The 23,605-nt window shown below is 45.6% G+C and overlaps 1 protein-coding gene across 1 annotated transcript; it reads right to left on the bottom strand.

Moving 5' to 3' along the window:
- Window positions 1-22,531, bottom strand: LOC135551662 (tribbles homolog 1-like). Its single transcript, XM_064982841.1, has 3 exons — window positions 21,791-22,531; window positions 19,092-19,384; window positions 1-1,904 (listed from the first exon to the last, which is right to left on the bottom strand). Exons 1-3 carry the CDS (start codon window positions 22,091-22,093, stop codon window positions 1,430-1,432), a joined length of 1,071 nt encoding a protein of 356 aa, XP_064838913.1. The 5' UTR covers window positions 22,094-22,531; the 3' UTR covers window positions 1-1,429.
- Between the last annotated feature and the right edge of the window lie 1,074 nt (window positions 22,532-23,605).

Here is a 23,605-nt window from a genome sequence, read left to right as displayed (position 1 = left end):
AATAGTCTGATATCAGTTCAGTACTCAGGGTAGAAATAGTCTGTCAGTTCAGTACTCAGGGTAGAAATAGTCTGATGTCAGTTCAGTACTCAGCGTAGAAATAGTCTGATATCAGTTCAGTACTCAGCGTAGAAATAGTCTGATATCAGTTCAGTACTCAGGGTAGAAATAGTCTGATATCAGTTCAGTACTCAGGGTAGAAATAGTCTGATATCAGTTCAGTACTCAGGGTAGAAATAGTCTGATATCAGTTCAGTACTCAGCGTAGAAATAGTCTGATATCAGTTCAGTACTCAGGGTAGAAATAGTCTGTCAGTTCAGTACTCAGGGTAGAAATAGTCTGATATCAGTTCAGTACTCAGGGTAGAAATAGTCTGATATCAGTTCAGTACTCAGGGTAGAAATAGTCTGATATCAGTTCAGTACTCAGCGTAGAAATAGTCTGATATCAGTTCAGTACTCAGCGTAGAAATAGTCTGATATCAGTTCAGTACTCAGGGTAGAAATAGTCTGTCAGTTCAGAACTCAGGGTAGAAATAGTCTGATATCAGTTCAGTACTCAGGGTAGAAATAGTCTGTCAGTTCAGTACTCAGGGTAGAAAGTCTGATGTCAGTTCAGTACTCAGTGTAGAAATAGTCTGATATCAGTTCAGTACTCAGCGTAGAAATAGTCCGATATCAGTTCAGTACTCAGGGTAGAAATAGCCCCATGTCAGTTCAGTACTCAGGGTAGAAATAGTCCGATATCAGTTCAGTACTCAGGGTAGAAATAGTCTGATGTCAGTTCAGTACTCAGGGTAGAAATAGTCTGATATCAGTTCAGTACTCAGGGTAGAAATAGTCTGTCAGTTCAGTACTCAGGGTAGAAATAGCCCCATGTCAGTTCAGTACTCAGGGTAGAAATAGTCTGATATCAGTTCAGTACTCAGGGTAGAAATAGCCCCATGTCAGTTCAGTACTCAGGGTAGAAATAGCCACATGTCAGTTCAGTACTCAGGGTAGAAATATACACTTTCCCACAGCTCTATTAGCCCCTCAGTTTCTACTCTGTTATTCCCTCAGCTATTTACCAAAACAGTGTCAGGGTGTCTGTTTAAACATCAGATTGTATCTTTAATCTACTCTAATAAAACATCATCATGTGACGGTGAGCTGGTTTTTAGCACCAAATTACTTCTTGTGAACACACACAACGCACAATGATGGTGGAGTACTTCACACAATTCCCTTAATCTAACACACATAGATGAAACACTACAGTACTTTTGAGTTATACACTTGTGTCTGAGGTACATACACAACAGTATACAACCATTATCCAAAAACAAATCGAAATCAAATTTAAACCCTCTTGAAGGTAACATTTGAGCATGTTTTTGTCCGATTCCACTCGAGGGGTTGAGTCAGTCACGGTGACGCATCCCATCGATCAACAGAACAGATCATCCTCCTCTTCCACATCACAGGAAGGCACTGCCTGTTCCACTGAGCCCACTTCCTGTTCACTGACCCCTGTTTCCTGTGTGTTGGCGGCAGTGGTGTGGAACCACGGATGGATAAGCACCTCGGCGGCAGTCAGTCTGTCCCATGGTTCTTTCCTCAGCAGAGATCGCAGCAGGCACTTGGCCCGGGGAGAGAGGCTCTCGGGTAGGCAGCAATGGCCCCGGCGGATCTTGGAGAAGAGGGTAGCTGGGTCTGGGTCGTGGAAAGGGTAGCGTCCCACCAGCATAGTGTAGAGCATCACCCCTAGGGACCAGATGTCCGCCTGCTTCCCGGAGTAGGAGCTGGAGACGTTCAGGATCTCTGGGCTGATATAGGCTGGGCAGCCATAGGTGTATGACATGGAGTCATCTTCTCCTTCTAGAACCCTGCAGTCTTCCAGGCCTTCCAGCTTCACATGGGTCCTACAGGACAGAAAGAGCATGGGTTGGTTATTAACAGAGAGGGCGAAGCAAGAGGCTCCACTCACATTAAAATCTGTCCACGCGAGAATACAGCGATAAGCAGACCAAGAGGGTATTTTTTTGTATGGAGGTCTATGAGAGAGTGTCGGATTTGGTCAACAAAAATTGTGATTGCTAATTTGCTGATATAAGTGGACGTACGTGGCATCTCGGCAACTTTGAGAAATCTATTTTATATTGGAGTCTGTTGTTCACACGCATATCTGCCCTCTCACCGGCTAGAATGTTCCCACCTGATCTCACTTCCTCCCACCTGCCTTTCTGCCTTTGCGACAAACACTCGCATTGTTAGAGACCATCTCGTAATGTATATAACATCTCTCTGTTATTAGATCCGAAGTCAAACGATCACCGGTCACACTTTATTTGGATTGTCTGGATTTTCCATCTGTAGATGCTCCACAGATGGTCATACTATCAACAAACTATCTGTCGATAAGCAACTGCTTGCTAATGTTAGGATTATGGTTAGGTTTAGTACTAGGGTAAGGGTTAAGTTTAGGATACGGGTTAAGATTAGGGTTAGAGCTAGATACTATATATACAAAAGAATGTTGATACCCCTTCAAATTAGTGGAGTTGACTATTTCAACCCGTTGCTGACAGGTATATAAAATCAAGTACACAGCCTCTCTCCCCGGGCCAAGTGCCAAGTGCCTGCTGCGTACACAGCCATGCAATCTCCATAGTAAACATAGGTAGTAGAATGGCATTACTGAAGAGCTCAGTGCCTACAGGGAGGAGGTGAGCCTACAGGGAGGAGGTGAGGGCCCTCGGAGTGTGGTGTCAGGAAAATAACCTCACACTCAACGTCAACAAAACTAAGGAGATGATTGTGGACTTCAGGAAACAGCAGAGGGAACACCCCCCTATCCACATCGATGGAACAGTAGTGGAGAGAGTAGCAAGTTTTAAGTTCCTCGGCATACACATCACAGACAAACTGAATTGGTCCACTCACACAGACAGCATCGTGAAGAAGGCGCAGCAGCGCCTCTTCAACCTCAGGAGGCTGAAGAAATTCGGCTTGTCACCAAAAGCACTCACAAACTTCTACAGATGCACAAACGAGAGCATCCTGGCGGGCTGTATCACCGCCTGGTACGGCAACTGCTCCGCCCTCAACCGTAAGGCTCTCCAGAGGGTAGTGAGGTCTGCACAACGCATCACCGGGGGCAAACTACCTGCCCTCCAGGACACCTACACCACCCGATGTTACAGGAAGGCCATAAATATCATCAAGGACATCAACCACCCGAGCCACTGCCTGTTCACCCCGCTATCATCCAGAAGGCGAGGTCAGTACAGGTGCATCAAAGCTGGGACCGAGACTGAAAAACAGCTTCTATCTCAAGGCCATCAGACTGTTAAACAGCCACCACTGACATTGAGTGGCTGCTGCCAACACACTGACACTGACTCAACTCCAGCCACTTTAATAATGGGAATTGATGGGAAATGATGTAAATATATCACTAGCCACTTTAAACAATGCTACCTTATATAATGTTACTTACCCTACATTATTCATCTCATATGCATACGTATATACTGTACTCTATATCATCGACTGCATCCTTATGTAATACATGTATCACTAGCCACTTTAACTATGCCACTTTGTTTACATACTCATCTCACATGTATATACTGTACTCGATACCATCTACTGTATCTTGCCTATGCTGCTCTGTACCATCACTCATTCATATATCCTTATGTACATATTATTTATCCCCTTACACTGTGTATAAGACAGTAGTTTAGGAATTGTTAGTTAGATTACTTGTTGGTTATTACTGCATTGTCGGAACTAGAAGCACAAGCATTTCGCTACACTCGCATTAACATCTGCTAACCATGTGTATGTGACAAATAAAATTTGATTTGATTTGACTTTCAACGTGAAACCGTCATAGGATGCCACTTTTCTAACAAGTCAGTTTGTCAAATATCTTCCCTTTTAGAGCGGTCAACTATAAGTGCTGTTATTGTAACGTGGAAACATCTAGGAGAAACAAAAGCTCAGCCGCTAAGTGGTAGGCTACAAAAGCTGTCCTTGGTTGCAATACTCACCACCGAGTTCCAAACTGCCTCTGAAAGCAACATCAGCACAAAGCTGTTCGTCTGGATGTCATGAGATGGGTTTCCATGGCTGAGCAGACGCACACAAGACTAAGATCACCATGCACAATGCCAAGTGTCGGCTGGAGTGGTGTAAAGCTTGGCGCCATTGGACTCTGGAACAGTGGGAATGTATTCTCTGGAGTGATGAATCACGCTTCACCATCTGGCAGTCCAAAGGACAAATCTGGGTTTGGCGGATGCCAGAAGAACGCTACCTGCCCGAATTCATAGTGCCAACTGTAAGGTTTGGTGGAGGAGGAATAATGTTCTGGGGCTGTTTTTCAAGGTTTAGGCTAGGCCCCATAGCTCAAGTGAAGGGAAATCGTAATGCTACAGCATACAATGACATTCTAGACAATTCTGTGCTTCCAACTTTGTGTCAACAGTTTGGGGAAGGCCCTTTCCTGTTTCCACATGACAATGGCCCTCATGCACAAAGCGAGTTCCATACAGAAATGGTTTGTCAAGATCGGTATGGAAGAACTTGACTAGCCTGCGCAGAGCCCTGACCTGAACCCCATCAAACACCTTTGGGATGAATTGGAACGCCAACCGTGAGCCAGGCCTAATCGCCCAACATCAGTGCCCGACCTCACTAATGCTTTTTTTTGTTTTAATGGAAGCAATGTTCCAACATCTAGTGGAAAGTCCTTCCCAGAAGAGTGGAGGCTATCATAGCAGTAAAGGCGGGACCAACTCCATATTAATGCCCATGATTTTGGAATGAGATATTCGACAAACAGGTTTCCACATACTTTTGGTGTAGTTAGTTGGAATATTACTGATAGTCTGTAGAATATCTATCCAAATAAAGTGTTACCTGCTCCTTACTGTAGGGGGAGGACATCGTAGGTATGACACCAGAAACAATTGTCAAATTAATGATATAGGATTCTGCAATACAGTGCCATGCAAAAGTATTCATCCACCTTGGAGTTTCTCCTGTTTTGTTGCATTACAACCTGGAATTTAAATTGATTTTTATTTTGGATTTTATGTAGTGGACATACACAATATAGTCCAAATTGGTGAAATGAAAAAAGATATACTTATGAATAAAAACAGAAAAGTGGTGTACCCCAGTACCCTCTTTGTTATGAAGCCCCTAAATAAGATCTGGTGCAACCAATTACCTTCAGAAGTCACATAGTTAAATCAAATCCACCTATCTGCAATTTAAGTGTCACATGATCGGTCACATGATCTCAGTATATATACACTTGTTCTGAAAGGCCCCAGAGTCTGCAACACCACTAAGCAAGGGGCACCATGAAGACCAAGGAGCTCTCCAAACAGGTCAGGGACAAAGTTGTGGAGAAGTACAGATCAGGGTTGGGTTATAAAACAATATCAGAAACTTTGAACATCCCACGGAGCACCATTAAATCTATTATTAAACAATGGAAAGAATATGGCACCACAACAAACCTGCCAAGAGAGGGCCGCGCACCAACACTCACAGACCAGGCAAGGAGGGAATTAATCAGAGGCAACAACGAGACCAAAGAAACTGTCATTTCTGCAAGTACAGATACCCCCAAAACTACTTAAGTAGTACATTCAAGTATTTTTACTGAAGTACTTTATACCACTGGTATACAGTACATCACTTCACACCCAGACAAATCCAGGCAAACCCTCATTCACTCACATACTGTGCTGTGCTATAGCTATATTAATAGCAAAGCTTAGATCCATGAGGTTGGGAGGTAGGGGGTGTCCCTTAACAGAGTCTGGAGAGGACAAGCTAATGATCTGAGACTGGATGGAATGTGTCCCAAATGGAGCCCTATTGCCTACACAGGGCCTCTGGTCAAAAGTAGTGCACTATACAGTATACTGAGTGCCATTTGGAACTTAGCCACTATCCGCCTCTCTTGTAACCCAAGAAAGACCATGTAGAGTATGGGCTTCCAACAGTGACTGGTCGGTCTGAGAGAGACAAACAGCCCTGGTGCATAGCGACAGAGAGAAAGTAAGTGAGTCATCTCCAGGTGGAGTGGTAGAGATCTCTCTACCTCTCCTCTCTTCTCCTCCTCTCTTCCCCTACTCTCCTCCCCTCCTCTCTCCACCTCTTCCCCCTTCCCCTCCACTCTCTTCCCATCCCCTCTCTTCCCCCTTCCCCTCCACTATCTTCCTTTTTTCTCCTATCCTCTCCACCCCTCCTCCCTTCCCCACCCTTCCTCTCTTTCTCCCCTCCTCTCCTCCCCTCTCTTCCTCCCCTCCTCCTCCCATCCTCTCTTCTCCTCTTAATATTATGATGGTTTATATATCCCATTTAGCAGACGCTTTTGTCCAAAGCGACTTACAAGTCGGCTGGGGCCACTACTTTTGCATATGGGTGGCCCCAGCGGGAATCGAACCCACGACGCTTGGCGTTTGGCGCTGCAAGCGCCATGCTCTACCGACTGAGCCACACAGGACACACTTTATTCTGATCTGCTGTCAGAATAAAGACTGTAATCAATCATGTGATTAAACTCAGATCTGCCTGTGCACTTCAATATGATCCATGTATAAAATATAGTTTAAGTCTGAAGTTTACATACACTTGGGTTGGAGTCATTAAAACTAGTTTTTCAACCACTCCACAAATTTATTGTTAACAAACTATAGTTTTGGCAAGTCGGTTAGGACATCTACTTTGTGCATGACACAAGTAATTTTCCCAACAATTGTTTACAGACAGATGATTTCACTTATAATTCACTGTATCACAATTCCAGTAGGTCAGAAGTTTACATACACTAAGTTGACTGTGCCTTTAAACAGCTTGGAAAATTCCAGAAAATGTCATGGTTTTAGGAGCTTCTGATAGGCTAATTGACATGATTTGAGTCAATTGGAAGTGTACCTGTGGATGTATTTCAAGGCCTACCTTCAAACTCAGTGCCTCTTAGCTTGACATCATGGGAAAATCCAAAGAAATCAGTCAAGACCTCGGAAAAAAATGTATTGACCTCCACAAGTCTGGTTCTTCCTTGGGAGCAATTTCCAAATGCCTGAAGGTACCACGTTCATCTGTACAAACAATAGTACGCAAGTATAAACACCATGGGACCACGCAGCTGTCAAAAAGTATCTATAGCCAAAGTAAAACGAGTCCTAAATCGACATAACCTGAAAGACCACTCAGCAAGGTAGAAGCCACTGCTCCAAAACCGCCATAAAAAGCCAGACTACAGTCTGCAACTACACATGGGGACAAAGATGGTACTTTTTGGAGAAATGTCCTCTGGTCTGATGAAACAAAAATAGAACTGTTTGGCCATAATGAACAACGGTATGTTTGGAGGAAAAAGGACAGGCTTGCAAGCCGAGGAACACAATCGTAACCATGAAGCACGGGGGTGGCAGCATCATGTTGTGGGGGTTCTTTGCTGCAGGAGGGACTGGTGCACTTCACAAAATAGATGGCTTCATGAGGCAGGAAAATGATGTGGATATATTGAAGCAACATCTCAAGACATCAGTCAGGAAGTTAAAGCTTGGTCGCAAACGGGTCTTCCAAATGGACAATGACCACAAGCATACTTCCAAATTTGTGGCAAAATGGCTTAAGGACAAAAAAGTCAAGGTATTGGAGTGGCCATCACAAAGCCCTGACCTCAATCCCATAGAAAATATGTGGGCAGAACTGAAAAAGCGTGTGCGAGCAAGGAGGCCTACAAATCTTACTCAGTTACACCAGCTCTGTCAGGACGAATGGGCCAAAATTCACCCAACTTATTGTGGGAAGCTTGTGGAAGGCTACCCGAAACGTTTGACCCAAGTTAAACAATTTAAAGGCAATGCTGCCAAATACTAATTGAGTGTATGTGAACTTCTGACCCACTGGGAATGTGATGAAAGAAATAAAGCTGAAATAAATCATTCTCTCTTCTATTATTCTGACATTTCACATTCTTGAAATGAAGTGGTGATCCTAGCTGACATAAGACAGGGAATTTTTACTAGGATGTCAGAAAATGTGAAAAACGGAGTTTAAATGTATTTGGCTAAGCTGTATGTAAACTTCCGACTCAACTGTAGATGGTAATGTTGTGGGGCTTCTTCAGAGCCCTCAGCCAGTGATAGATGGTAATGTTGTGGGGCCTCTTCACAGCCCTCAGCCAGTTATAGATGGTAATGTTGTGGGGCCTCTACACAGCCCTCAGCCAGTTATAGATGGTAATGTTGTGGGGCTTCTTCAGAGCCCTCAGCCAGTTAATGATGGTAATATTGTGGGGCCTCTACACAGCCCTCAGCCAGTTATAGATGGTAATGTTGTGGGGCCTCTTCACAGAGACCAGTGGGGAGAGGTGACTATTGGGGAGAGGAGGCCAGTGGGGAGAGGAGAGCAGTGGGGAGAGGAGGCCAGTGCTATGTAAAAATGTACCCTCACAAATCCCAGGACGGTCAAGCTGTCATCTAAGTCAAATCAGTCTGGTGGGTCAACCTGCTCGCCTGGTGTGTATGTGCATTTGTGTCTGGCCTGGCAGCAGAGTGTCGCAATGTCAACAGCCACCCCACTTAACACCTAGCTTGCTAATATTATCTCTGTGCAAGGTTGGCTGTGTCTCCGTTCATGATCTCCAACTATCTTCCACCCTCGCTCTCTCCCACCCTCTGTCCCTCCCTTCCACCCTCACTCTCTCCCACCCTCTGTCCCTCCCTTCCACCCTCACTCTCTCCCACCCTCTGTCCCTCCCTTCCACCCTCGCTCTCTCCCACCCTCTGTCCCTCCCTTCCACCCTCACTCTCTCCCACCCTCACTCTCTCCCAACCTCTGTCCCTCCCTTCCACCCTCACTCTCTCCCACCCTCTGTCCCTCCCTTCCACCCTCGCTCTCTCCCACCCTCTGTCCCTCCCTTCCACCCTCACTCTCTCCCACCCTCACTCTCTCCCACCCTCTGTCCCTCCCTTCCACCCTCACTCTCTCCCACCCTCTGTCCCTCCCTTCCACCCTCACTCTCTCCCACCCTCTGTCCCTCCCTTCCACCCTCGCTCTCTCCCACCCTCTGTCCCTCCCTTCCACCCTAGCTCTCTCCCACCCTCTGTCCCTCCCTTCCACCCTCGCTCTCTCCCACCCTCTGTCCCTCCCTTCCACCCTCACTCTCTCCCACCCTCACTCTCTCCCACCCTCTGTCCCTCCCTTCCACCCTCGCTCTCTCCCACCCTCTGTCCCTCCCTTCCACCCTAGCTCTCTCCCACCCTCTGTCCCTCCCTTCCACCCTCGCTCTCTCCCACCCTCTGTCCCTCCCTTCTACCCTCACTCTCTCCCACCCTCACTCTCTCTCCCACCCTCTGTCCCTCCCTTCCACCCTCACTCTCTCCCACCCTCTGTCCCTCCCTTCCACCCTCACTCTCTCCCACCCTCCGTCCCTCCCTTCCACCATCACGCCCTCCCAAACTCTGTCCCTCCTCAGTGCAGTGAAGTGACTCATCCCCTTTGCAGCCATATTGCTATCAGAGCGACCGTATTGCTATCAGAGCGACCGTATTGCTATCAGAGAGACCGTGTTGCTATCAGAGAGACCGTATTGCTGTAAGAGAGACCGTATTGCAATCAGAGAGACCGTATTGCCATCAGAGAGACCGTATTGCTATCAGAGAGACCGTATTGCAATCAGAGAGACCGTATTGCCATCAGAGAGACCGTATTGCTATCAGAGAGACCGTATTGCTATCAGAGAGACCGTGTTGCTATCAGAGAGACCGTATTGCAATCAGAGAGACCGTATTGCTATCAGAGAGACCGTATTGCTATCAGAGAGACCGTGTTGCTATCAGAGAGACCGTATTGCAATCAGAGAGACCGTATTGCTATCAGAGAGACCGTATTGCAATCAGAGAGACCGTATTGCCATCAGAGAGACCGTATTGCTATCAGAGAGACCGTATTGCTATCAGAGAGACCGTGTAGCTATCAGAGAGACCGTATTGCTATCAGAGAGACCGTATTGCTATAAGAGAGACCGTATTGCTATAAGAGAGACCGTATTGCTATCAGAGAGACCGTGTAGCTATCAGAGAGACCGTATTGCTATAAGAGAGACTGTATTGCTATAAGAGAGACCATATTGCCATCAGAGAGACCGTATTGCTATAAGAGAGACTGTATTGCTATCAGAGAGACTGTGTAGCTATCAGAGCTACATAGCCGTCTTTGTATCTAAGACAATTGTGTAGTCTAGAGCGATTTTCTAGGTTAGCTAGCCAGCTATTGTCGTTCTTTTAACGTAACGTAACGCAATCATCACTGCTAGCTAGCCAGCTAGCCCCCGAATAGCAGCACTGTAGAAACTATTACAGTACAACGGTTTGATTTGTTTGATCGTAGCTAGCTAGCTACATAGCCGTCTTTGTTCTAAGACAATTGTGTAGTCTAGAGCGATTTTCTAGGTTAGCTAGCCAGCTATTGTCGTTCTTTTAACGTAACGTAACGCAATCAACACTGCTAGCTAGCTAGCTAGCCCCAAATAGCAGCACTGTAGAAACTATTACACTCGACGGAACGACTTGATTAGTGTAGTGTCAACATCGCAGCCACTGCCAGCTAGCCTACTCCAGCAGTACTGTATCATTTCAATCATTTTAGTCAATAAGATTCTTGCTACGTAAGCTTAACTTTCTGAACATTCGAGACGTGTAGTCCACTTGTCATTCCAATCTCCTTTGCATTAGCGTAGCCTCTTCTGTAGCCTGTCAACTATGTGTCTATCTATCCCTGTTCTCTCCTCTCTGCACAGACCATACAAACGCTCCACACCGCGTGGCCGCGGCCACCCTAATCTGGTGGTCCCAGCGCGCACGACCCACGTGGAGTTCCAGGTCTCCGGTAGCCTCTGGAACTGCCGATCTGCGGCCAACAAGGCAGAGTTCATCTCAGCCTATGCCTCCCTCCAGTCCCTCGACTTCTTGGCACTGACGGAAACATGGATCACCACAGATAACACTGCTACTCCTACTGCTCTCTCTTCGTCCGCCCACGTGTTCTCGCACACCCCGAGAGCTTCTGGTCAGCGGGGTGGTGGCACCGGGATCCTCATCTCTCCCAAGTGGTCATTCTCTCTTTCTCCCCTTACCCATCTGTCTATCGCCTCCTTTGAATTCCATGCTGTCACAGTTACCAGCCCTTTCAAGCTTAACATCCTTATCATTTATCCCCCTCCAGGTTCCCTCGGAGAGTTCATCAATGAGCTTGATGCCTTGATAAGCTCCTTTCCTGAGGACGGCTCACCTCTCACAGTCCTGGGTGACTTTAACCTCCCCACGTCTACCTTTGACTCATTCCTCTCTGCCTCCTTCTTTCCACTCCTCTCCTCTTTTGACCTCACCCTCTCACCTTCCCCCTACTCACAAGGCAGGCAATACGCTCGACCTCATCTTTACTAGATGCTGTTCTTCCACTAACCTCATTGCAACTCCCCTCCAAGTCTCCGACCACTACCTTGTATCCTTTTCCCTCTCGCTCTCATCCAACACTTCCCACACTGCCCCTACTCGGATGGTATCGCGCCGTCCCAACCTTCGCTCTCTCTCCCCCGCTACTCTCTCCTCTTCCATCCTATCATCTCTTCCCTCTGCTCATACCTTCTCCAACCTATCTCCTGATTCTGCCTCCTCAACCCTCCTCTCTTCCCTTTCTGCATCCTTTGACTCTCTATGTCCCCTATCCTCCAGGCCGGCTCGGTCCTCCCCTCCCGCTCCGTGGCTCGACGACTCATTGCGAGTTCACAGAACAGAGCTCCGGGCAGCCGAGCGTAAATGGAGGAAAACTCGCCTCCCTGCGGACCTGGCATCCTTTCACTCCCTCCTCTCTACATTTTCCTCCTCTGTCTCTGCTGCTAAAGCCACTTTCTACCACTCTAAATTCCAAGCATCTGCCTCTAACCCTAGGAAGCTCTTTGCCACCTTCTCCTCCCTCCTGAATCCTCCTCCCCCTCCCCCCCTCCTCCCTCTCTGCAGATGACTTCGTCAACCATTTTGAAAAGAAGGTCGACGACATCCGATCCTCGTTTGCTAAGTCAAACGACACCGCTGGTTCTGCTCACACTGCCCTACCCTGTGCTCTGACCTCTTTCTCCCCTCTCTCTCCAGATGAAATCTCGCTTCTTGTGACGGCCGGCCGCCCAACAACCTGCCCGCTTGACCCTATCCCCTCCTCTCTTCTCCAGACCATTTCCGGAGACCTTCTCTCTTACCTCACCTCGCTCATCAACTCATCCCTGACCGCTGGCTACGTCCCTTCCGTCTTCAAGAGAGCGAGAGTTGCACCCCTTCTGAAAAAACCTACACTCGATCCCTCCGATGTCAACAACTACAGACCAGTATCCCTTCTTTCTTTTCTCTCCAAAACTCTTGAACGTGCCGTCCTTGGCCAGCTCTCCCGCTATCTCTCTCAGAATGACCTTCTTGATCCAAATCAGTCAGGTTTCAAGACTAGTCATTCAACTGAGACTGCTCTTCTCTGTATCACGGAGGCGCTCCGCACTGCTAAAGCTAACTCTCTCTCCTCTGCTCTCATCCTTCTAGACCTATCGGCTGCCTTCGATACTGTGAACCATCAGATCCTCCTCTCCACCCTCTCCGAGTTGGGCATCTCCGGCGCGGCCCACGCTTGGATTGCGTCCTACCTGACAGGTCGCTCCTACCAGGTGGCGTGGCGAGAATCTGTCTCCTCACCACGCGCTCTCACCACTGGTGTCCCCCAGGGCTCTGTTCTAGGCCCTCTCCTATTCTCGCTATACACCAAGTCACTTGGCTCTGTCATAACCTCACATGGTCTCTCCTATCATTGCTATGCAGATGACACACAATTAATCTTCTCCTTTCCCCCTTCTGATGACCAGGTGGCGAATCGCATCTCTGCATGTCTGGCAGACATATCAGTGTGGATGACGGATCACCACCTCAAGCTGAACCTCGGCAAGACGGAGCTGCTCTTCCTCCCGGGGAAGGACTGCCCATTCCATGATCTCGCCATCACGGTTGACAACTCCATTGTGTCCTCCTCCCAGAGCGCTAAGAACCTTGGCGTGATCCTGGACAACACCCTGTCGTTCTCAACCAACATCATGGCGGTGGCCCGTTCCTGTAGGTTCATGCTCTACAACATCCGCAGAGTACGACCCTGCCTCACACAGGAAGCGGCGCAGGTCCTAATCCAGGCACTTGTCATCTCCCGTCTGGATTACTGCAACTCGCTGTTGGCTGGGCTCCCTGCCTGTGCCATTAAACCCCTACAACTCATCCAGAACGCCGCAGCCCGTCTGGTGTTCAACCTTCCCAAGTTCTCTCACGTCACCCCACTCCTCCGCTCTCTCCACTGGCTTCCAGTTGAAGCTCGCATCCGCTACAAGACCATGGTGCTTGCCTACGGAGCTGTGAGGGGAACGGCACCGCAGTACCTCCAGGCTCTGATCAGGCCCTACACCCAAACAAGGGCACTGCGTTCATCCACCTCTGGCCTGCTCGCCTCCCTACCACTGAGGAAGTACAGTTCCCGCTCAGCCCAGTCAAAACTGTTCGCTGCTCTGGCCCCCAATGGTGGAACAAACTCCCTCACGACGCCAGGACAGCAGAGTCAATCACCACCTTCCGGAGACACCTGAAACCCCACCTCTTCAAGGAATACCTAGGATAGGATAAGTAATCCTTCTCACCCCCCCCTTAAATGTTTTAGATGCACTATTGTAAAGTGGCTGTTCCACTGGATGTCAGAAGGTGAATTCACCAATTTGTAAGTCGCTCTGGATAAGAGCGTCTGCTAAATGACTTAAATGTAAATGTAAATGTGTAGCTATCAGAGAGACCTTATTGCTATCAGAGAGACCGTATTGCTATCAGAGAGACCGTATTGCTATAAGAGAGACCGTATTGCTATAAGAGAGACTGTATTGCTATAAGAGAGACCGTATTGCTATAAGAGAGACCGTATTGCTATAAGAGAGACCGTATTGCTATAAGAGAGACTGTATTGCTATCAGAGAGACTGTATTGCTATAAGAGAGACCGTATTGCTATAAGAGAGACCGTATTGCTATAAGAGAGACCGTATTGCTATAAGAGAGACTGTATTGCTATAAGAGAGACCGTATTGCCATCAGAGAGACCGTATTGCCATCAGAGAGACCGTATTGCTATAAGAGAGACTGTATTGCTATCAGAGTGACCGTGTAGCTATCAGAGAGACCGTATTGCTATAAGAGAGACTGTATTGCTATAAGAGAGACCGTATTGCTATCAGAGAGACCGTGTAGCTATCAGAGAGACCGTATTGCTATAAGAGAGACTGTATTGCTATAAGAGAGACTGTATTGCTATCAGAGAGACCGTATTGCTATCAGAGAGACCGTATTGCTATAAGAGAGACCGTTTTGCTATCAGAGAGACCGTGTTGCTATCAGAGAGACCGTGTTGCTATCAGAGAGACCGTATTGCTATAAGAGAGACCGTATTGCTGTAAGAGAGACCGTATTGCTATCAGAGAGACATGAGCAGAGCGACTCCAGCTTCTCACACAACACAAAAACAAAACAACACACCACAACACAAGTAACTGCTGTTGAAACTCTGCACCAATCAGTTCTAGCACATTAGAGGCTGCTGCCTATAGGCATAGACTAGGAATCACTGGCCACATTAAGGAATGGAACACTAGTCCCTTTAATAATGTTTACATATCTGGCATTAACCATCTCCTATGTATATACTGTATTCTATACTATTCTATTCTACTGTATCTTAGTCACTTAATAATGTTTATATATCTGGCATTAACCATCTCATATGTATAAACTGTATTCTATACTATTCTATGGTATCTCATTCACTTAATAATGTTTATATATCTGGCATTACTCATCTCATATGTATATACTGTATTTTATCCTATTCTACTGTATCTTAGTCACTTAATAATGTTTATATATCTGGCATTAACCATCTCATATGTTTATACTGAATTCTATCCCTATTCTATGGTATCTCATTCACTTAATAATGTTTATATATACGGCATTACTCATCTCATATGTATATACTGAATTCTATCCCTATTCTATGGTATCTCATTCACTTAATAATGTTTATATATACGGCATTACTCATCTCATATCTACGTACTGTATTCTCTACTATCCTACGGTATCTTAGTCACTTTATAAGGTTTATATATCTGTCATTAATGATCTCATATGTATATACTGTTTTCTAAACTATTCTACGGTATCTTAGTCCTTCCGCTCTGACATCGCCCGTCCATATGTACATAGTCTTAGTTCATTCCTTACTTAGATTGGTGGTATATATTGTGTAATTTGTTAGGTATTACTTGTTAGATATTACTGCACTGTTGGAGCTAGGAACACAAGCATTTAGTTAGATACTACTGCACTGTTGGAGCTAGAAACACAAGCATTTAGTTAGATACTACTGCACTGTTGGAGCTAGAAACACAAGCATTTAGTTAGATATTACTGCACTGATGGAGCTAGAAACACAAGCATTTAGTTAGATATTACTGCACTGTTGGAGCTAGAAACACCAGCATTTAGTTAGATACTACTGCACTGTTGGAGCTAGGAACACCAGCATTTAATTAGAAATTACTGTACTGATGGAGCAAGGAACACAAGCATTTAGTTAGATACTACTGCACTGATGGAGCTAGGAACACATGCATTTAGTTAGATACTACTGCACTGTTGGAGCTAGGAACACAAGCATTTAGTTAGATACTACTGCACTGTTGGAGCTAGAAACACAAGCATTTAGTTAGATACTACTGTACTGTTGAGCTAGAAACACAAGTATTTAGTTAGATACTACTGTACTGTTGGAGCTAGAAACACAAGCATTTAGTTAGATACTACTGCACTGTTGGAGCTAGGAACACAAGCATTTAGTTAGATACTACTGCACTGTTGGAGCTAGAAACACAAGCATTTAGTTAGATATTACTGCACTGTTGGAGCTAGGAACACAAGCATTTAGTTAGATACTACTGCACTGTTGGAGCTAGAAACACAAGCATTTAGTTAGATATTACTGCACTGATGGAGCTAGGAACACAAGCATTTAGTTAGATATTACTGCACTGATGGAGCTAGGAACACAAGCATCTAGTTAAATACTACTGCACTGTTGGAGCTAGGAACACAAGCATTTAGTTAGATACTACTGCACTGTTGGAGCTAGAAACACAAGCATTTAGTTAGATACTACTGCACTGATGGAGCTAGGAACACAAGCATTTAGTTAGATATTACTGCACTGTTGGAGCTGGGAACACAAGCATTTAGTTAGATACTACTGCACTGATGGAGCTAGGAACACCAGCATTTAGTTAGATATTACTGCACTGTTGGAGCTGGGAACACAAGCATTTAGTTAGTTACTACTGCACTGATGGAGCTAGGAACACCAGCATTTAGTTAGATATCACTGCACTGTTGGAGCTGGGAACACAAGCATTTAGATAGATATTACTGCACTGATGGAGCTAGGAACACAAGCATTTAGTTAGATATTACTGCACTGTTGGAGCTGGGAACACAAGCATTTAGTTAGATACTACTGCACTGATGGAGCTAGGAACACCAGCATTTAGTTAGATATTACTGCACTGTTGGAGCTGGGAACACAAGCATTTAGTTAGATACTACTGCACTGATGGAGCTAGGAACACATGCATTTAATTAGATATTACTGTAATGATGGAGCAAGGAACACAAGCATTTAGTTAGATACTACTGCACTGTTGGAGCTAGGAACACATGCATTTAGTTAGATACTACTGCACTGTTGGAGCTAGGAACACATGCATTTAGTTAGATGCCACTGCACTGTTGGAGCTAGGAACACATGCATTTAGTTAGATGCTACTGCACTGTTGGAGCTAGAAACACAAGCATTTCACTACACCCACAATAACATCTGTTGACCGTGTGTATGTGACAAATAACATTTGTTTTTAATTTCTATTAAGAGAGGAGAGGACTATGGGAAAATGTGTTCTACAGTCAGACATTGAGGCTGTCTGGAGGGGGATTAGGGGGAGGGGGTGTTCTACAGTAGGACATTGGGGCTGTCTGGAGGGGGAGGGGGTGTTCTACAGTAGGACATTGGGGCTGTCTGGAGGGGGAGGGGGAGGGGGGGTTCTACAGTAGGACATTGGGGCTGTCTGGAGGGGGAGGAGGGGGAGGGGTGTTCTACAGTAAGACATTGAGGCTGTCTGGGGGGGGTGTTCTACAGTAAGACATTTAGGCTGTCTGGGAGGGGTGTTCTACAGTAAGACATTGAGGCTGTCTGGAGGGGGAGGAGGGGGAGGAGGTGTTCTACAGTAGGACATTGAGGCTGTCTGGAGGGGAGGAGGGGAGGAGGTGTTCTACAGTAGGACATTGAGGCTGTCTGGAGGGGGAGGGGGTTTTCTACAGTAAGACATTGAGGCTGTCTGGAGGGGGGGGGGGGGGTGTTCTACAGTAGGACATTGAGGCTGTCTGGGGGGTGTTCTACAGTAAGACATTTGGGCTGTCTGGGGGGGGGTGTTCTACAGTAAGACATTGAGGCTGTCTGGAGGGGGAGGAGGGGGGGTTCTACAGTAAGACATTGAGGCTGTCTGGGGGGGGGTGTCCAACAGTAAGGCATTGAGGCTGTCTGGAGGGGGAAGAGGGGGGTGTTCTACAGTAAGACATTGAGGCTGTCTGGAGGGGGAGGAGGGGGAGGAGGGGGTGTTCCACAGTAAGACATCGAGGCTGTCTGGAGGGGGAGGGGTGTTCTACAGTAGGACATTGAGGCTGTCTGGAGGGGGAGGGGGTTTTCTACAGTAAGACATTGAGGCTGTCTGGAGGGGGAGGGGGTTTTCTACAGTAGGACATTGAGGCTGTCTGGAGGGGGAGGGGGTTTTCTACAGTAAGACATTGAGGCTGTCTGGAGGGGGAGGGGGTTTTCTACAGTAAGACATTGAGGCTGTCTGGAGGGGGAGGGGGTTTTCTACAGTAAGGCATTGAGCCTGTCTGGAGGGGGAAGAGGGGGGTGTTCTACTGTAAGACATTGAGACTGTCTGGAGGGGGAGGAGGGGGAGGAGGGGAGGAGGGGGGGTGTTCCACAGTAAGACATTGAGGCTGTCTGGAGGGGGAGGTGTTTACTACAGTAAGACATTGAGGCTGTCTGGAGGGGGAGGGGTTTTCTACAGTAAGACATTGAGGCTGTCTGGAGGGGGAGGAGTTGATGAACAGCATATGACCAATACATTCTGATTAGATTCATATGAAGGACTTCTGAATGTGGTAAGCAACAGTACTGTGAACAGGTAACTGTGAAACACAATAAACACTGTATTTGGCCATTAACCCCAATTACACTGTGAAACCAAAGACTTCCCGTAAACATGTACGACCCCTTTATAATGCCTTATCATCCCCTCCCCTGCCCACCCTATCTTGCTGGGTGCAGTACGTGTCTCTAATATAATACCACTGACATCAATCAAGGGCCCTTTCACACTACACAGCCAAGCTGAGCCAAGCCGAGCCGAGCCGAGTCAAGCTGAGCCGAGTAAAGCCGAGCCGAGTGGAATCGAGCCGAGTCGAGCTGAGCCGAATCGAGTCGAGCCGAGTCAAGCTAAGCCGAGTCGAGCCGAGTCAAGCTAAGCCGAGTCGAGCCGAGTCAAGCTGAGCCGAGTCGAGCCGAGTCAAGCTGAGCCGAGTCGAGCAGAGTCAAGCTGAGCCGAGTCGAGCTGAGCCGAGTCGAGCTGAGCCGAGTCGAGCCGAGTCGAGCTGAGCCGAGTCGAGCTGAGCCGAGTCGAGCCGAGTCGAGCCGAGTCGAGCTGAGCCGAGTCGAGCCGAGTCAAGCTGAGCCGAGTCGAGCCGAGTCAAGCTGAGCCGAGTCGAGCTGGCACGGTTACATATCCACCATAAGTCCTGAAATGGTCAAAAGAAAGGCAATATCTGACCCAGCTTGGTGCGGTTTGGGTTGACAGGATATTGTATGAAAACGGTACACGTGTCATCTCACCTTTTCCTGTCAGAGAAGACAAACTTGCGTAGCTTCAGGTCTCCTAATACGACGCCATGCTGGTGACAGTGTGACACGGCCGACGTCACCTGGTGAAAGAGCTGTGCCGCCCGCTCCTCGTCCAAACGCTTGCAGCTCTTAACGAAGGTGTGCATGTCCCCGTGGTCCTTCTCTAGGAAGACGTATGCCCAACGCTCCCCCAGGACAATGTCTCGGATACAGCTGATGTTCCTGTGGACAGGCAGGATGCGGTAGGCCCGGATCTTCTCCTGGTACAGACCCATGTCAAACACCTGTGAGAACAGAGAGAGGAGACAGGGATCTATCGATCTGGATTCAGATGTATTAGCTTAGAGTTTGGCCCCATTGGTGTGAGTCAATACGTATTATAATCGTCTGACAAATCCAATCCATTGAAAACAACTGATTTCAAATGTTTAGTGTTTAAACCTGTAGGCTATCAGTGTGGACTGAGCTTATTTATGAGAGTTTTGCCCCCAAGGGGTGGAGAGAGCGGACTCCCACCAATAATAATGTTTGTATGTTACTTATTAATGTGTTAAAATTAGGAGACGCACGTCTCCCAAACTACACCTGGCTTTAATCTCATCTGTGATCAAGGTTGGTCTTTATTTAAGCACCTGGAACAGGAGAATGATGACTCTACATTTCCACTCCGGGGTTTACATGTCATATGTCAGCCATGGTGTTTTCTACTGAAGTCAATATGCAAATGATTGCAGTTGATAAACAGCAGAGAGGGCGTGATGTGTGAAATCATCGTAACATAAGCTAATGAAAGGTGGCCAAGGTCAAGTAGGCTTTTACGGTATTATTATGCTTTTACGGTATTATTAGGCTTTTACGGTATTGTTAGGCTTTTACGGTATTATTAGGCTATTACTGTATTATTAGGCGTTTACTGTATTATTAGGCTTTTACTGTATTATTAGGCGTTTACTGTATTATTAGGCTTTTACTGTATTATTAGGCTATTACTGTGTTATTAGGCTATTACTGTATTATTAGGCGTTTACTGTATTATTAGGCGTTTACTGTATTATTAGGCTATTACTGTTATTAGGCTATTACTGTATTATTAGGCGTTTACTGTATTATTAGGCTATTACTGTATTATTAGGCTATTTCTGTGTTATTAGGCTATTACTGTGTTATTAGGCTATTACTGTGTTATTAGGCGTTTACTGTATTATTAGGCTATTACTGTATTATTAGGCGTTTACTGTGTTATTAGGCTATTACTGTGTTATTAGGCTATTACTGTATTATTAGGCTTTTACTGTATTATTAGGCTATTACTGTATTATTAGGGTATTACTGTGTTATTAGGCGTTTACTGTATTATTAGGCTATTACTGTATTATTAGGCTATTACTGTGTTATTAGGCTATTACTGTGTTATTAGGCTATTACTGTGTTATTAGGCGTTTACTGTATTATTAGGCTATTACTGTATTATTAGGCGTTTACTGTATTATTAGGCTATTACTGTATTATTAGGCTATTACTGTGTTATTAGGCTATTACTGTGTTATTAGGCTATTACTGTATTATTAGGCTTTTACTGTATTATTAGGCTATTACTGTATTATTAGGGTATTACTGTGTTATTAGGCTTTTACGGTATTGTTAGGCTTTTACGGTATTATTAGGCTATTACTGTATTATTAGGCGTTTACTGTATTATTAGGCTTTTACTGTATTATTAGGCGTTTACTGTATTATTAGGCTTTTACTGTATTATTAGGCTATTACTGTGTTATTAGGCTATTACTGTATTATTAGGCGTTTACTGTATTATTAGGCGTTTACTGTATTATTAGGCTATTACTGTTATTAGGCTATTACTGTATTATTAGGCGTTTACTGTATTATTAGGCTATTACTGTATTATTAGGCTATTTCTGTGTTATTAGGCTATTACTGTGTTATTAGGCGTTTACTGTATTATTAGGCTATTACTGTATTATTAGGCGTTTACTGTGTTATTAGGCTATTACTGTGTTATTAGGCTATTACTGTATTATTAGGCTTTTACTGTATTATTAGGCTATTACTGTATTATTAGGTATTACTGTGTTATTAGGCGTTTACTGTATTATTAGGCTATTACTGTATTATTAGGCTATTACTGTGTTATTAGGCTATTACTGTGTTATTAGGCTATTACTGTGTTATTAGGCGTTTACTGTATTATTAGGCTATTACTGTATTATTAGGCGTTTACTGTATTATTAGGCTATTACTGTATTATTAGGCTATTACTGTGTTATTAGGCTATTACTGTGTTATTAGGCTATTACTGTATTATTAGGCTTTTACTGTATTATTAGGCTATTACTGTATTATTAGGGTATTACTGTGTTATTAGGCGTTTACTGTATTATTAGGCTATTACCTTATTATTACTCAATGTGAAAAAGGCGCAAGGGGTATTTGGATCATTGGCCACTGCTCATCAATGCATAATGTAATGAATAAATTAATGATTTCAGGTGATTTAAATAGGCTATGGTCACATTATTATTTCAGTTAAAACGTTGTATAATGACACCAAAGGGTTCATGAAGACTAGGCTTCATGTGAGGTTGTGTGCTGTTGAGCAACACACCACATCTCAGAAACAGTCATTCATTCAAAGAAATTGCACAATGACTGGTTATGGTCTTTGGACTTACCTTGCACACCAACGCGTCTCCAGTGTCAATGTTGAGTGCGCTGTGCATCCTGTCCCTGTCAGCCATATGTAGGAGCAGAAACTGGCCTATCCGGGACGGACCTTGATGGGTCGGGCCACTCAAGGGGACCGGGGACAGCAGTGACCCTGGCGAGCTACCGAGGAGCCCCGCGTCACCGGGAGGCTCACTCAGCCTGGCGCATTTAGACACCAGTTCTTCACCCGTTTCTGAGTCCTCCCGTTTCTGTCCGACTCTTCTCGTGCGGATGCATGGGATCGGGTTGCTCCACTTAACGTTTATCATTCTAATAGAGCAAATTATCACTCTGCAAACGCGAATCAATAAACCGTGTATTGTATCCAAATCAGATTACATTTATGATTAATGGCAAATAGTGCTTTTCATTATTGTAGCTTCCTATGCGCATGGAGCAGCTGCTGTCCCAACGCTTTTCACCAAACTGCAACTCTTACTTCTCAGGTTAAATCTATTTGTATGCTGCATCAAGAATCTGGTAGTGGAATGTATCCTTCAAATACAGTTTCTGTGTCAAACCCTGTCGTCGCTTTTTGGGGACAGCCCCAGTCCAGTCCCCAAAAGGGTTTCTCAAAGGTCCGTCTGGACTGGAGAGAGGATGTCCAGAGAGATCGCGTTGTACTTTCTGGTGTGAAATTCTCCCTGCTGTACGGAGAGAGAGACGAGTCTAGCTGTAGCACAGAGCAGAGAAAGCTACAGCTGATTCCAAAGACTCACGCTCAGTCGAACAGCGCCGCTGGAACTCCGCCCGGTCCAGCCTCCTCTTGAATGACACACGCAGCCTCTGGCGACGATTGAGCAATTCACACACACCACACACGCATTACACAGGCCGATAAGCCATCATCATAAATGAATGTGGGTCATATAGCCTACAGTCGGTCTACTATGACAAGGCGACAAGGCGACAAGGGCTCAATAAATAGTTAATCTGAACCAAATATTCCTACTATTGTCCATAGGTAGCCTAGAGGTTAAGAGCATTGGGCCAGTAACCGATAGGTCGCTGGTTTGAATCTGTGAGCGGACTTGGTTAAAATATTCCGCTGATGTGCCCTTGAGCAAGGGGCTTAACCCTAATTGCACCTAGAAATTGCTCTGGTTAAGAGTGTCTGCTAAATCAGGGGTTCCCAAACTGTGGGAAGTATTGTGTGTTTTCGACGTCGTCGTCGTCGCCCCCCATCTGGCTTTCAATTTACTCTTGAAAGTTGTAATGGTAGAAGCTCAAGGTGCAATTTGGAAATTGGACAGTGAATCATCAGTTTTTCTCTTGTCATGTCAGTCATTGTAGACCTTAGAGAGATATTTATAACTTGTCAGAAATATCCAGATCAACTAGCCCATGTTAGCTAACGTTTTTCAGTTAAGTGTTTTAATCCATAGATTGAAAAATGTGTTTTTTAGTCCATAGATGAAAAATGTGTAGAATTTCAGGAATTAAGCTTTAAACCTGCAGATTTCTCATCACCAACAAGAAGGGTGTGAACAGTTTGTGTCATGAACAGTGCTTGTGCCCATTGAAATATATATATATATTTTACCTTTATTTAACTAGGCAGATCAGTTATGAACAAATTCTTATTTACAATGACAACCTAACCCGGACAACGCTGGGCCAATTGTGTGCAGCTCTATGGGACTCCCAATTGTGGCCGGGTTGTGATACAGCCTGGAATTTAACCAGGGTCTGTAGTGATTCCTCTAGCACTGAGATGCAGTACCTTAGACAGGTGTGCCACTCGGGAGACCAAATAGACGTTGTGCGGAATATTCCCCAAT

Source organism: Oncorhynchus masou, chromosome 13 (genome assembly GCF_036934945.1).
Source record: "Oncorhynchus masou masou isolate Uvic2021 chromosome 13, UVic_Omas_1.1, whole genome shotgun sequence".
Classification (NCBI taxonomy): Eukaryota; Metazoa; Chordata; class Actinopteri; order Salmoniformes; family Salmonidae; genus Oncorhynchus; species Oncorhynchus masou.
Note: the sequence above shows the minus strand (reverse complement) of the source record. Positions and strands in the feature narration are given on the sequence as shown.

Bases quoted from the DNA above. Each gene is read 5' to 3' on its own strand.
- LOC135551662 (XM_064982841.1), bottom strand. From the start codon at position 22,093: ATGATAAACGTTAAGTGGAGCAACCCGATCCCATGCATCCGCACGAGA. The intron at 19,385-21,790 runs GTAAGTCCAAAG...CTGTTCTCACAG, and splicing joins GAGACGCGTTGGTGTGCAAG to GTGTTTGACATGGGTCTGTA. The intron at 1,905-19,091 runs GTGAGATGACAC...TCTGTCCTGTAG, and splicing joins GTCTTCTCTGACAGGAAAAG to GACCCATGTGAAGCTGGAAG.